Genomic DNA, 15,364 nt, shown 5'->3' with positions numbered 1-15,364 from the left:
TTTTGTTTCCAAAAAATAAAAATAAAATAAATAAATAAATAGAATGGCCTTGAGACATATGAAAAGATGTTCAACTTGATTTGTAACTTTTAAAAATTCAAATTCAAACTATATTAACACAATTTCTCACCTATAACACTGGAAGATTTCTAAAGCATCAAAGCACAGTCTGTTGGTAAGAAAAGTCCTTTCATACATTACTGATAAACATGAAAAATGGTACAAATTCAGTAGTAGGGAACTTGCCAATATCTAATAAAACCACATATGCATTTATCCTTTAATCCAGAAGTCTACTTCCATAAAGTTACACTCAAGATACAATATGTACAAAATTGTTTCTTGCAGAATTTATGATTGGAGATATTAGAAACAATCAAAATGCTCAAACAGGAGAAAGTAATGAATGGTACAAACCACACAATGGAGTTTTATACAGCTATAAAACAAAACAAAAAATAAAAACCACCCCCAACAACAAAAAAACCAACTCACTTGCTATTAAGTGATTTTCAGTATATGTAGTTAGGTGAAAACAGCAAAGTACAGAAGACTTTATATTGTAGGTTACATTTTGTATAAGAAAGGAATTTTTTAAATCCTTTATTTCTGGCAATTTTGCCAAAAGAAATGTGAGATAAACCAGAAACCAGAGGAATTGGTACAGATTGGTACCTTAAGAGAGATGAGGTGAAGATATTAAAAATGATTATTTTTTTCTTTTGGAAACATATTTATGTTCTACACATTCAAAATATAATTAGATCAATGAAGATGGAGAGGACCCTAAAACACAATACAGAGTCAAATGAATAACGTGACTATCAGGAAGGGAAAAAAAGCTAATCCACACAACTTTTGAGCACAGTATCTGCATTGTATTTTAAGCCGAAATTGCAAATCTTTTGAAATTTGAAATATTCTTGTATATAAAAAGTAACATACAATATGAAGTCTTCTGCACATTGCTTTTTTCACCTAACTACATATACTGAAAATCACCCCATATCACTTCATGGTGAGAGCTCAGGTTTTTGGTCTAAAGGGCCAAAAACAAAACAAAACAAAACAAAACAAAACCTGCCAACAAATCTTGAACTCATTAAAAAAACATTTTTTTAGCATTTATTTATTTTTGAGACAGGACAAGCACGGAAAGAACAGAGAGAGAGGGAGACACAGAACCTGAAGCAGGCTCCAGGCTCTGAGCTGTCAACACAGAGCCCAACATGGGGCTCAAATACCCAAGGACCATGAGATCATGACCTGAGCGGGTAATGATAATAGTATCTGTCTCAAGGATAGTGTAGAAATTAATATCAACTCATATGTGGGAAACAGTACACTCCCTGGTGCACCAAGAAATCATGATGATGATGGTAATAATAATGAATTCTGTAAGTATATATTCTAGAGGGAATTGACAGTCCCTCCCATCCTCCCCTCTGAAAAGACGATGCTTAAACTTAGTTTTGAAGAGCTAAAGGGTTTTAGAATATAAATTCTAAAGAAGCTCAACAAAAATCTAGAGAGCTTTGTGATAAGAACAATTATCCTTTATTGAGTGTCCACTGTTTGACACACATGATATGTTTAAGTATCACAATAACCTAGCTAGGTTGGCATTATCAACTTAATTTTACAGATAGGAAGCCACAGCTCAGAGAAGTTACAGAGGTAAGATACCAGCTAAGTAAGCAGCAAAGCTAAGAACCAAACCTAGACTATCCAAAGAAAAATTTCTTCGTCACAATGACTCAAACCCAGCAATGATAGCCTTTTCATTCAAGTAAAAGGAAGACGGAGCGCCTGGGTGGCTCAGTAGGCTAACTGTCAGACTTCAGCTCAGATCATGATGTCACCACTCATGGGTTCATGCCCCGTGTGGGGCTCTGTGCAGAAAGCTGAGCCTGGAGCCTGCTTCGGGTTCTCGGTCTCCCTTGCTCTTGGTCCCTCCCCTGTTCACACTGTGTGTGTGTGTGTGTGTGTGTGTGTGTGTGTGTGAGTGTGTGTGTGTGTGTGTGTGTGTGTGTGTGTAAAATAATAAACATTAAAAAATTTTTAAGAGGAGGACACAAAGAAGAGCCAGCCATGCTGTCATCTTGGAGTGAGCATCCTTTCCACCCATCTGTTCTGTCAGAACTAAGTCTACCTATTTCCGACAGATTGATTAATGTCCATGGTAAGCAGTTTAAGTTTCAAAACAATTTGTGGAGTTTGAACTTGAAAGGCTTTATTCACTGCAAAATGGAGATATTTTTGGTAGGGCAGATCTGGCTGAATGAATAATAATGCTTTCAGGGAGAAAATCACTAGTGAAAGTCAGGCTCATATCCCACCAGACTGTTTTCAATTTTCCAGTCTTGCTTCTCCAAACTTGGGGAATAGGAAACGCTACTTCCTGAGATTTCACAGGGACTCCTTCTTTGCTAATATCAAGGTTTGAGCATTGTCGGTCTTTCCTGCTGACCAATGTCCTCAGATTCCCATCTTCCAGAAATTCTTCAGTCTACGTAGCCCATTGGTATCATCCTTTCCAGTACTGCCACAGACTTTTAAAATACCTACACTTGATAATAATACATTTAGTTCCAGATTCAAAGCAGGTCGTCTGTTATACTTTGCCTTTTAATAAACAAATACAATTCTTTTAAAAATATATATATTAATGTTTTAAATCCTTCTGTTGGGAGGCAGTATAGTATAGTGAAAGATGGGTGGATTTTTGAGTTAGGAACACCTGGGTTTGAATCTTATACTACCACTTTATAACTGTGTGACCCAGGACAAGTCAATTCATCTCTCAGAGTTGTTTCCTTAGCTATCTGTGGAGATTAAAAAAAAGTTTTGACCATGATCAAAGTGTTACAATAAAGATTCAATGAGTTGGCCTATGTTAAAAGCAGCCAGGAATATACCTAACATACAACAGACAAGTAATATATTGGGGCTCCTGGTGGCTCAGTTGGTTAAGTGTCTGACCATGGCTCAGGTCATAATCTCATGGTTCATGAGTTTGAGACTTGCAGCCGGCTCTGTGCTGACAGCTCAGAGCCTGGAGCCTGCTTTGGATTCTATCTCCCTCTCTGCCCTTTTTCGCTCATGTGTACTGTCTCTCTCAAAAGTAAACAAACATTGGGGTGCCTGGGTGGCTCAGTGGGTTAAGTGTCCAACTTTAGTTCAGGTCATAACCTCACAGTTCATGAGTTCAAGCCCCATGTCGGGCTCAGTGCTGACAGCTCAGAGCCTGGAGCCTGCTTCAGATTCTGTGTCTCCCTCACTGTCTGCCCTTCCTCCACTCATGCTCTCTCTCTCTCTGTCTCAAAAATAAATAAAAAGATTTTAAAAAAGTAAACAAACATTAAAAACCTAAAAAAAAAAGACAAATAATATATTCAGTTAACTTCCCCAACATTTACAATTTTTTAAAGTGAAAAACCATTTATTTCACCAAAAAAAAAAAAAAAAGTGATTCCAACTCTATGTGTCTACCTGCCACAAGCCTTTGGGCCAAAAAGACTCAGGAGCAGTGACACTCACCAAGGTCATTCCCAAGTCCAACACACACTGGAAGCAGGAGGCAGGGAGACAGCACGCCCCCCACCACACAGTTTCTGCACACAGGGAGGCCTTCTGGTAGAAGAGAACATAAATGGTAAACTACAGAAGTATTGAGGAACAGGAAGAACAGGAAAATTGGCAGGAAAGAGGAAAGGAAGATGTGGTCTGAACTTAGCAAGATAAATTAAAGTCCACAATTCCTGAGGGACTGGACATACAGAGCCGAGAACATCCTGGAGATGGGGGTACCATGAAGGGCGTATTCTCATGCTCAACTGAAGCTCGAAATTTCAGCCCACACACATCCCACCTCAAGCTTTAAAGCTGAATACTGTGCCCAATCCTCATACTGCTCCCACTCATACCAGGTCATGTCTTACAAGGAATTCTGTAACCGCAGAAGCTTGGGACAACTCACGCTCATGCCCGTAACTGTAGCCCTCTCCAACAGTGAGGTTGACATTTACTAAGTTAGGCAAACATTTGTAACATAGCAAACATTTATGGAGTACTTCCAATATGTGAAACCCACTTCCACATGCTTAAAAAAAGCTGTGCTCAAAACAGCCTACAGTCTAATAAGGTATCACGTACGTAAGCCAACAATTAGAATATAAACAATCACTTGTTCTCAGAGCTATGAGAAGTGATATCAAACCTGAAAGAGAAGTGTGATTTTGCTGTGTGGTTTAGCTTTGCAGAGGATTTGCTGGTTACAACACTTGAGCTGCAAACTGAATTTCACTGGGCAAACAGGAGATGATAGAAACAGGGAAGTTTCTACCATTGCCACTCAGTGCGTAGGAAGGCACTGAGGCACAAGAGACCATGGGCTGGCCTTAGGGGCTGCAGAGAGCCCAAGAACCCAGCCACACAACTGGCCCGTCTCTTCTCATTGGAACAACTCAAATGTGTAACACAAACAGAAGATGCACTTTTTCAACGTACACAAGTTTCCATTGAAGGTAATTTTTCAAAGAATGAAATAATAGGTGTTTCTCTTTAATGATGATAAGGACAGAAAAAATGATTGATTTGAAACTCCTATCACCATGTTTTAGTATCTAGCCATCACAAATACCCACCTACCTGCCTCAAAGAGCAACAAATCTATTCATACAAGATTATAATGTCTGGAGTTACACATAATATCTATATAAATAACACAATTCCATTAGCATTAATGGTAGTCTAATGAATGCCAGGGGGCTTAATAATAATTTGTCACTTAATATGAAATATTATGTGCTTCCTACTTACGCATACTGTGAGGATGCTGCTTTATTACTTTTTTACTTCATTTCTTTCCAGTGAAAAAGTTGTTAAATGACAATCCATTATACTCTCATCTAAGAATTGATCCAACTTTCAATTTCTCCTTGTAGGCTTACAGAATTTGTGACTTGCTTAGGAAACTCTGCTAAACATAAAGCCTGGAAATCAATCACAAACCATTATGTTTATATGTGTTTTTTAATTCCTTTAAGGCTCATAAAAAAAGAACGGTTATCTTTTTCCTAAGTGCTTGCCAAATTCATTGCAAGGGATTTGAGAAATCTCAATAATGGTAATAGTCATGATGAGGAATGTTTTTTTAAAGATTAAGAAATGCGTTAAAATGTTAACTGCTCACCCTAAATGTTGGAAGTTTTAGAACTCCAAGAATCTAGATGCTGGTGAAAAAAGAAAAAAATACTAGAAAGTGATGATCTTCACACAAGATGAAATAGTTCTCTCCTCATAAGAAAAGGGTTTAAAGTCTTTCTTTTTTTTTTTCAGGACAGAGTCCACATTGTACAGTAAAACAATATTCTTGAGAACCAGAGAGTGTCCCACTGACCCGGTAACAGCACATCAGTTAAGGGTTCAGGCCACAGATCCAGACAGATCTGGATTTGCTCCCAGCTCCTTTACCACATATTAGCTGTTTAATCCCAGATCAGTAAAATTTGAATTTCTTTTAAGGCTTAGCTTTCTCATGTATAAACTAAGAGATAATGAGTATAATAATAAAAATTTAGTTCATTATGCTATTTGCTGTCATGCATTATTTTAATTCCTCAAATTTCAAAACCAAACTCCTAAGTCAGAGTCCCCTTTTTACATGAACACATTTTTAGTTCTTGATACTATGAGGGTTTAATGAGATGATTAATAAAAATTACTTACAAAAGTCACACATTGTGAATGTTTAATAAGTATCAGCTATTAAGATTTAAAATTTTAAAATAATGACTAGTAAGGGGAGAAATGTTAACTAATTTATTTAATAGCATGAAAACAATGAAACATATTACTGGAAATATTTAAGGAAATCCTTATTTAGCCTTTTGAATATAATCACATGATAAATTATGACGAAGAATACCTAAATGTTTTCTCCAGAGAAGAAATTTAGTTACAGAAAAGGCTTAGCACAAGAATTTGAAATATATCAGAAGTAGCTTGAGAATATACCTCTTAACTCCAATTCTCATGATACTGTCAATGACTGAAGTAGGAAGATAATTTTCTTCTATAAGATACCAATTAATTATTTTTAAATATAACTATAGTAAATTATGTCCAAAAATATATCCCTCCCTTAGGATGAAAATGTTGCAGAGGCCAAAAAACAGTCCTTGAAGATGGTCTTGTGTCACTCATCCCAAGTACAAACAACATTAAGAGTTTCTCTAGAACTAATTCTAACTTGCTTTCAGCTAAAGGAGCAATGGTTGTGAATTAGAGCTCATGCTAGTAAGAAAGAAACTCCAAGGGGCCAGAGAAGCTCTTGGCACATCCCTGTCAGTCTTCACCAGGCTCTCCTGAACCAGCCCCAAGGTAATACTTTTGGAAAATAAGTGATAACTTTATGTGACCCAGGAATTGGCTAACCTTTTAGAATTTGTAACACAACAAGAGTATGTCTATAATTAATCCCGGCCAAGACACCTTTAGTAAGTATGGAGTACAGAGATCTACATATGTTCATTAAACCAAACTTGTATTGGTCAAATCTTTGGCATCTGGGGGCTTTGGCCCTGACAACATTTGAGAACCTCACCTCAAGGAAAATGATGCCTGATTCCTTGAGACTGGTTTAATCAGAACCTCTGAATTCTCAGAAGCAGGTACAGCTAATTCCTAAGAAGAGTTAAATTTTTTTTAAATGACATTCATGCATACATGCCCTAGCAGAAATGATATCTTTTTTCAGTGGTAGCCCATTTTTTTATGTTTTCTATTTTTAAATCATTTTTAATGTACTTATTTCATATTCTCTGCTTGCTCCAGCATGTGAAGTTCTTGGGCAGGGGGTGTCCACCGCTCTTGTTATATCTGGGACTCTTATTCACAGTGATTTTTCACACTGCTAATGCAATGGCACGAAATGGCAAACTGGTTGGAGACAAATAGTATTTTTCCCCTGCACGATATTAAGCAAATTTTTCATGAGCACAATGTTTCCTTACAATTATATTTTCAGTTACAAATTTGATGAAATTTAAGGCTTGGTTGCAAAAGATTTTTTGTAAATATGTTCGTATCCTTTGAAGAGCTAACCAGTACTACTAATCATTAAGAATTTAATAGAAACTCAGTTAATGTTACTATTTTTTCTCTGAAGATCCAGCTAGAAAGCAACAAAAATTCAAGCAAGAGAAAACAAAAATCCAAAAACTTTGAAGTCAACTTTTTAAACTCAACTTCAATCTCTGATTTGATAAAATGTTTTCCTTATCTGCCAACTGATTTGTAAGCAATATTATATAAAGTTATGAAAAGAAAAATACAAGTAAGTATATATTTAGCAAATAACTTTTATCAAAAAGAATTAGGTGGATAGTTCAAAATCTAGAGGCTATGGGGGGCTAAAAGACATCATGAGGTCTTTGCGTGTCCAGCAATCAGCCAAAAAGGTATGCATGATGGGTTAAAAAATGCTGCAGGGTTACCATACCTAGGGAGGCCTGAATCAGAGATTTTCAAATGGCTTAGTTTTGGAAGCTCTCTTCAAAACAAAACGCTACTCATTCTTACTAAATATAAAACATATGAAGTAGGAGCTACACTTGGTGAAGGGTGAGTGACAGGTGCCAATGGATTCCCATAGAGAAGGCACGTCCTGGGGAATGGGATGGTGACACTCCAGAGCTTGGTCTGAAACCACTACAGGAAGCAGACATCACATGACCTTTGTTGGACAGAGTACTTCTAGGGGGATTGGACTTTGATATTTACATGTAAATAATCTGATACATATTTAATCAGTGTCTATATAATCTTTATATTGATAGTAAAAACATTCAAAAATGACATGCATAATTCTGATGTTCAACTCAACTGGCCATAAAACAGTCTTAAATTAGTTTGAAAAGTAACTGAAAAGAGAAACCACCCATATTTCAGACAAAGTCTTTGCAGAAAATAACTTGTCCCTAAGGAGACAAGTATCACCAATTCAAATAGTACAAAATGAAATATCTGAAACTATCACACATCTGATGTATAACAATAGATTTTAAATAATCATTATAATGTAGATTTTCAGTTCATTTTTCTTAGTACATCATTTGGCAGCATATCCAAGTAAAACTTCCTATCATTCTGTTCACTCATACTAAGAAAACTTCTGTCTGGTTCATCATAATACAAATGATATATGTTGGATTAAACTAAAAACCAAAATAGATTTCCCCATGATTTACTTATACAAGACAATATAAATAGTAAACAAAATCAATGTTTTAGGAAGCCCTGACTTTTGTTACTAAAGAAAGAATCCTTGGGGCACCTGGGTGGCTCACTTGGTTAAGCTCCCAACTCTTGGATTCAGCTCAGGTCATGATCTTGCATTTTGTGAGTTTGAGCCCGACAATACAGAACCTGCTTGGGATTCTCATTCATATTCTCTCTCTCTCTCTCTCTCTCTCTCTCTCAAAATAAATAAACTTAAAAAAAAAGTATCCTATGAAGACCAACATTATTATCCCACAGGAAACAGGAAAAACTAGAAAAAATTACTCTTCTTAGGAATAAAAAAACAAGTGTTTTTTCCATTTTCTCTATTTGTCATAGCTGAAAACTGAGTGAGGCTGTCAAAATAGAGAGCAGGCTATTTTACAAAGGCAAGGTGTATTCAATAAAAATGGATTATTTATATTTGCCTACTTCATGAAATTGGCATTTAGAAATGAAACAGAAAAATATAATATTAAAAGTAACTCCACCAAATATGTGCTTAAAATGCCTTTGTTAATTGTCTCCTGGTAACTATTAAGTATTCAAATAAATTAGCAAAACCTAAATATAATAACAAAATTCAATGGTCCTATTTTAGAACAGGTTTGTTTTTATGTTTGTTTTTTAGACCATGCCTTCCTTTTTTTCTTTAATGGTTATTGTTTTGGCTTTTGTCTTCTCTGCCTGTTTTAATATAGAAATATCTCCCAGGATTCTGTATGTAGCCCTCTGCCTTTTTTTTTTTTTTTAACTCCATACTACTTCCTTACAAACTTTCATCTTGTCCATTACCTCAACTCTTATTCATGTCCTCACGTACTCCTCTCAAAAGGGCAGTCTGCTCAACCTCTCCAAAAGGATATTATAATAAATCCCAAATGTGTCTAGAATAGAATGCCTTTCCTTCAAATCAACTAGTGTTCTGTTTCACTGTGTCTGTTTATGACATTACCATTCTCCACGTTACTTGGGCATGAGGCTTTAGAATTTTTTGGTTGGCTTGGTTATGGTTTCTAAAGAAAAGGTTGGCTCAAGGTCCAGAGAAGCTTGCTCTTCACCATTTCTGGGCAACCCAAATATGTGGAGATTGGGTCACACCCTAACTGAATACAAAATTAATATATCTAGTGTACACACACGCTGTAGTTAAAGGTTGTGTGTGTTTATCTTTGCATCGCAGGTATAAAAAAAGCAGAGAAGACTGTATTAAATTACTTTCACCACAGTAACTATATGTTAGGCTTATCAATAACTATATACCAGTCTTAATTGCAGTGTTTAAAGGTTTTAATTTCTGAACCTGTGATCAATGGATATGCTCCCTATTGGTCTGTTCACATCTTCATTCCAGCCCTTAAAACATTTATAATACATATTTTCTTGTCTCCCAGAGCAAGAGTGTCCTATATAGGCTTACATCTCCTTCATTTTTATATTCCCAGCAGTTAACACAGTGCCTGACACAAAATGTGTGTTGCCTACACAAAATGTAGTTAACCTACTATTGCTTATTAGTTAATAAAGTTAAGGTGACTTTTCTATTACTAAGAATTTAAAAAAAAGATACTGTGCACAATTTTTAAAAAATTTAAAAGGATTTTCAAATAAAAATTGTAACAATTCTAAGACATCCTTTTTACAAATAAAAGTATAAATGTAAATATAAATATAACCATTCAGTCATTTAGTGTCTATGTCTTAAAACTTCAAGTATTTGAGAGTTGCCTTCTTCTTCTAGTGCTGCCAATTTGTTCTTTTCTCAAAAATTCATCACATCTTATTCATTGGTCTAGTTCAAAATATAAATATGCATATTTGAAAATAAATCTTCATATCCAAATATGCTGTAATTATCATTGTTAAACTAATTAGACTAAAGGACAAACTAATTGAGGATTTTAATGTCTTCTGCATATTTATCCTAATAGGAAAAAAAAAAGGAGTGGGGGAAGATGTAAAAAACTGGCAGGAAAAAAAATTCCACTTGCTAATTAAAGCCATCATTCAAAATAAATCCATACAAAAATGTATTTTTTAAATCTGATTTTGCCACAAAACCAGTTAAAAGCAAGATTTGGGGACTTAAAATAGTGATGTCTAATATTCAAATATATTTATATTTATATTCATATTTTGTGATGTAAATTTGTAACTTATACTTTTGTGATATAAATTTCTATGTTTTACCGTCTCCCTGCCCCCACCCCCAAACTTAAGTCAAATTCGGTGCAAATACAAATTCCTTGGGTAGGGGCTTAAGAAAGTTGGAAATCAGCAATAACCATCTGCTAAACCTGATGCAGTGTAGCATGGAATAGAGGGAGTGAATGTGAGGTTGGAAGATAATCCACAAATAGACCCAACTCTGTGTAAATCAGAGCCAGAAAGGACCACAAAGAACCATCACCCTCATACCCTTCAGAGGAGAGACACAGGCCCCCCTCCACTTACAGAATGAGACTTGAGCCAATTGTGTTTGCCTCTCAGATGACAGGCACTTTAATGAACACGTGGATTGGCAAGTAAAAATTAAAAAATCAAGAAAAACATTCTAAAACTGTAAACTTAAAAAAGAAATGTCAGTATGATATAAAGTTTGGTAGAGAGAGTTGGAGCTATAACCATGCATTTCTGTATATGAAACAGACCCAGATTGTCTCTGTGAGGATGGGGCTGAGGAGGAATTGGCTTCTTCTCCAGGACCTGCTAAGTCCAGTTGGGGGCAAAGATCCAACAGTATTTTATTCAGAACATCTTGTTTAGGTTCCTTTATTTTATTAGAGGATTTCAACCCTCTTTTGTTTGTTTGCATTGGTTGATTTCAAATGTCAATCTATTTGCTTTAATCAGCAAAATCACTGTCCCACAGTAAACTTCCCAGAGGACATGACCTCTTATATTTTATTAACTCCAACTCTTGTCAAAATCAAAATTACAGAGGCGCCTGGGTGGCTCAGTCAGTTGAGCCTCCGGCTTCGGCTCAGGTCAGATCTCGCGTTTGTGGGTTCGAGCCCCGCGTCAGGCTTTGTGCTGACAGCCAGCTCAGAGCCTGGAGCCTGTTTTCGGTTCTGTGTCTCCTTCTCTCTCTGCCCCTCCCCCTCTCATGCTCTGTCTCTTTCAGTATCAAAAATAAATAAAACAAAAAAAATCAAAATTATAAAAAGTAACATTCTCTCAGGATTATATTTTAAAAGGTATGTAAATTTATTCATTTCTGTAATTTTCCTAGATTTTAATCCTAGACCAAACCAAAACATCATTCATTAAGTTGAAAACATATTTGGACAGTGTTTTGTGTTTTTTGTGTGTTTGCTTCTTGTGTATGTGTAGTTTTTTAATTTTGTATAGATAAGTCCTTCTACTCCTATAAAACTGCTTTTACGAAATTGAGCTTTGTTGTGATGTTCTCTGCTTACTTATGATAGGTTTTATGGGCGAGATACATTCAGCAAGTTGCCTGTTAAGTCACTTAGCCAGGCCTTCATAAGTCCCATGGGAAAAAGTTTCCTCAGGCCTTCAGTGAAAGGAAGACCTTTGCCACTCCTAGTTAAATGGCATATTCTTATTTTATAGAACATGAAAGTCTCCTGAGTACCTGCTCATGCATAAAAAAATTAATTCAATTGACTTAACTAAGTTTTTCATTTTTATTTAAACTTTCTAAAATCTCTTCTCACATGTACTTAAAATAAGAACACTGTAAAAGACCTATTGTTAAAGTGGACTGCTTTTCATTAAACATATATATTCACTATGTTTCCAGAGACATAAACTATACTAGGGTCTCTGTAGTTTCCTGCCTTCTTGAAAGTATCCACTCTCCTTGAAGGTCCCAAAGGAGACAACAAGGAAGCACAGGTCCACTTAGTAACAGGGTCTCCTAGTTTTAATATGTCACTTTGGCTCATTGTCGATGGGCATGACCCTCTCTGTTGGCTGCCCTTGGCCAACTTGGGTCCTTGGTCTTCTTGATCAATAATGCCTGGTCTGCAAATCTCTAACATCACCATGTGCCTGCTCTTTGTCTGGCACCCCTCTCTGCCTTGTGTCATCTTACACCAAACCGCACCATCAACTACACCAGCTGCCTCTACCCTGATCCATCTGGCAAACAGAATGAAATGGGCACAAAAGGAAGCAAGATTTACAGATCTCGGAGGAAAAAATAAAATCAATCCTTAAACTCAATTTGATTATGTTTTAACTATATATGTCCTAGAAATCCAAATTGCATATTTGTATTCATGCATTTTATTCACTATGTAAAATATAAATGCCATTTAAAAATTCTAGATACACTGAATTCATTATGAGACAATATTTTAGTACATATATGCTCTGTCCTCTGAATATTAATGTTTAGAGGAACCTAGCCTTAAATAGACAAAGTGTTATCCTCAAACCACCCAGTATATATGTGTACTTGCCATCAGTACATATGTGGAAGAAAAATTCTAATGTAAGCTCAAAAGACATGAATAGAAAAATAAATGTGTTCAAAAACAATTTAAGTGAACTAAATTACTTAAGAACTATTATTTCAGATTATCAAAACTTCTTCATAGAAGTGATCATTCAAAAGAGTTACTATCCAACACATTCTATGATGCCAGCATTACCCTAATACCAAAAGTCAGATAAAAGATATAAGGGAAAAAAAACAAACAAACCAGAAACAAAGCTAAACACCAATATCTCTTACAAATATTGATACAAAAACCCTCAGCAAACCAGAAAACCTGAGTGCCTGGATGGCTCAGTTAGGTAAGCATCTGACTCTGGATTTTGGGTCAGGTCATGATCTCATTGTTTCTGAGATCGAGCCCCACAATGAGCTCCATGCTGTTAGCATGGAGCCTGCTTCGGATTCTCTCTCTCCTTCTCTCGCTGCCCCTTTCTCACTTGTGTTTTCTCTCTCTCTCTCAAAATAAATAAATAAACTTAAAAAATACCAGCAAACCAAATTCAGTAACATATTAAAAGGATTATATACCACAATCAAGTGGGACTTCTGCAATGCAAGGATGGCTCAATATACAAAAATCAATGTAATATACCATATCAACAGAATGAAGGAAAGAAATATGAGTATCTCAATTGATGTAGAGAAAGCATGAAACAAAATTGAACACCTTTCATGAAAAAACACACTCAGCAAACGAATAACAGCAAACTATCTTAAGATAATCAAGGATCACTGTACTCCTAAATATATCATGTTGAGACTAATAACCTACAGCAAGTAAATGCATTAAAATTTCCCACCAGGAGCACTTACCTGCCAAAATTTTCTTGAACTGTTTAAACCACACATCACAGTGGTCTTCACTTAAATTAATAAGATCAAGCATAGAATCTTTTAATTTATTTTGTTCCTTTTTCAAACATATGAAGAGTGTGATACCTAATAAAGTACCACTTCCCTGCTGTTTAGCAGAATAACGTCGTTTCAGTTTGACAGAGAATATATCCTTCACTTCAATAAATTCTTCTTTATGTAGAATATCATACTTGGAGTCACCTGAAAAAAATTTAAATTTTCCAATCAAACCAGTGTCCATATTGTATATGTATGAATAATTAAAAGTGAAAGCCCATAAAACCTTTATCACACTTAATTTTACTGATTACGCTTTATATCATTTCCTCTGTGAGTTGGGGAGGGAAGAAAGGAAAACTTTGGTCTATTTTCCCAAGAATGAAAAAAGAGAAAAATGACATCAAGTCCCTTCCCAAGACACTCATAAACTGAAAATATTCAATAGAAGAATTTCAAGAATATAAATAAAGCATCATTCCAATAATAGTAAATTAGCATAATGCACCTGAATCTTACCAGTTAGATTTTACTTTACAGTGGCATGAAATTTTACTGGCTATGTCTAACATCACATCAGAAAACATGTATTGTGGTAAAAGACCATTTCAACAGACTCTCAAAGTAGGAATGGTTTTTTTAATTTTATATCTTTTTATTTTTTCATTTTGAGAGACAGGGACAGAGTGAGCAGGGGAGAGGCAGAGAGAGAAGGAGACACAGAATGTGAAGCAGGCTCCAGGCTTTGAGCTGTCAGCACAGAGCTCGACACCAGGCTCGAACCCATGAACCATGAGATCATGACCTGAGCCAAAGTCAGACGCTTAACTGACTGAGCCACCTAGGCACCCCATCAAAGTAGGAATGTTTTATACTTTTAAAAAGTACTTCTAAAATTTCCCCCCAAGCCAAAATGGAATCACAGGGACTGGTTTACCTTCTGTCTGAAATAACTAAAAGGGTGTGCAAGGTACATGAAATCTCAGTTTTCAGACATCTGTCATGAGGTAGCCCAAAACAGTATTCCCTGAGGGAGGGGAAACAAAGGAACCATGGGAGTGCTCCAGGCTACTGTCTGGGGAGAGTTTCCAGGCCACAGGGAAAGTCAGGAGCCCTGGTGGAGCCCGGTTGTCTTACTGGGTGAAGCAGGAAGTAAGAGTCCAGGAAAGCCACAATGACTAAGTTCACTAGGCAAATTACTGTAGAGTAGAAAGCTGTGGAAGAATGGGAATTCTAGAGAGGGTCCCCTTGAATCTTCAGCTGAGTACAAAAGGCATATGTGCAAGGCCAAGGAGAAAGAACGACCCGAAGGGTGAGAGAGAACAATGCTCAAAGATTGCACAGACATGCCCACCAGCCAAAGTGGAGAAATACTGAAATTCAGGAGACACTGGGGGGAGTACTTGGAAGAGTATGATCTCCTTAGTGAGCTAACTAAAGGTCACACCTAACAAAGCTTAAAAGCAAGCCTCAAAAGGATTAACTGTCTCTTAGTAATTCAACTACATCCTAGAATAAAGTTCAAGAATATTTATAGGGATACAAAAGTATTTACCAACTTTACATGGCAAAATTCACAACATCTCTCATTCAGCCAAAAATCACAATGCATGTAAAAAAACAAAATAAATATGACCCCTGATAAGAGCCGGGGGGAAAGCCAATAGAAACAGATGCCGAACTAATACCACTGTAAAATAGCCCCACGGAACAGAGGCTCCCCTCTCTTGGTTCCCTTAGCCTTTTAGCAGGCACAGTATC

General features: G+C 36.2%; 1 protein-coding gene across 1 annotated transcript in view; it reads right to left on the bottom strand.

The window, feature by feature from the left end:
- CERKL (ceramide kinase like) overlaps positions 1 to 15,364 on the bottom strand; it is a 102,343-nt gene that overhangs the window by 47,459 nt on the left and 39,520 nt on the right. The window contains exon 2 of the mRNA XM_029934308.1: positions 13,565 to 13,807. Coding sequence (XP_029790168.1) covers positions 13,565 to 13,807 — 243 coding nt within the window. The remainder of the gene's footprint in view (positions 1 to 13,564; positions 13,808 to 15,364) is intronic.

The sequence above is a fragment of the Suricata suricatta genome, chromosome 3 (genome assembly GCF_006229205.1).
Source record: "Suricata suricatta isolate VVHF042 chromosome 3, meerkat_22Aug2017_6uvM2_HiC, whole genome shotgun sequence".
NCBI classification, from domain to species: domain Eukaryota; kingdom Metazoa; phylum Chordata; class Mammalia; order Carnivora; family Herpestidae; genus Suricata; species Suricata suricatta.
This window is presented reverse-complemented; position numbering and strand designations above follow the sequence as displayed.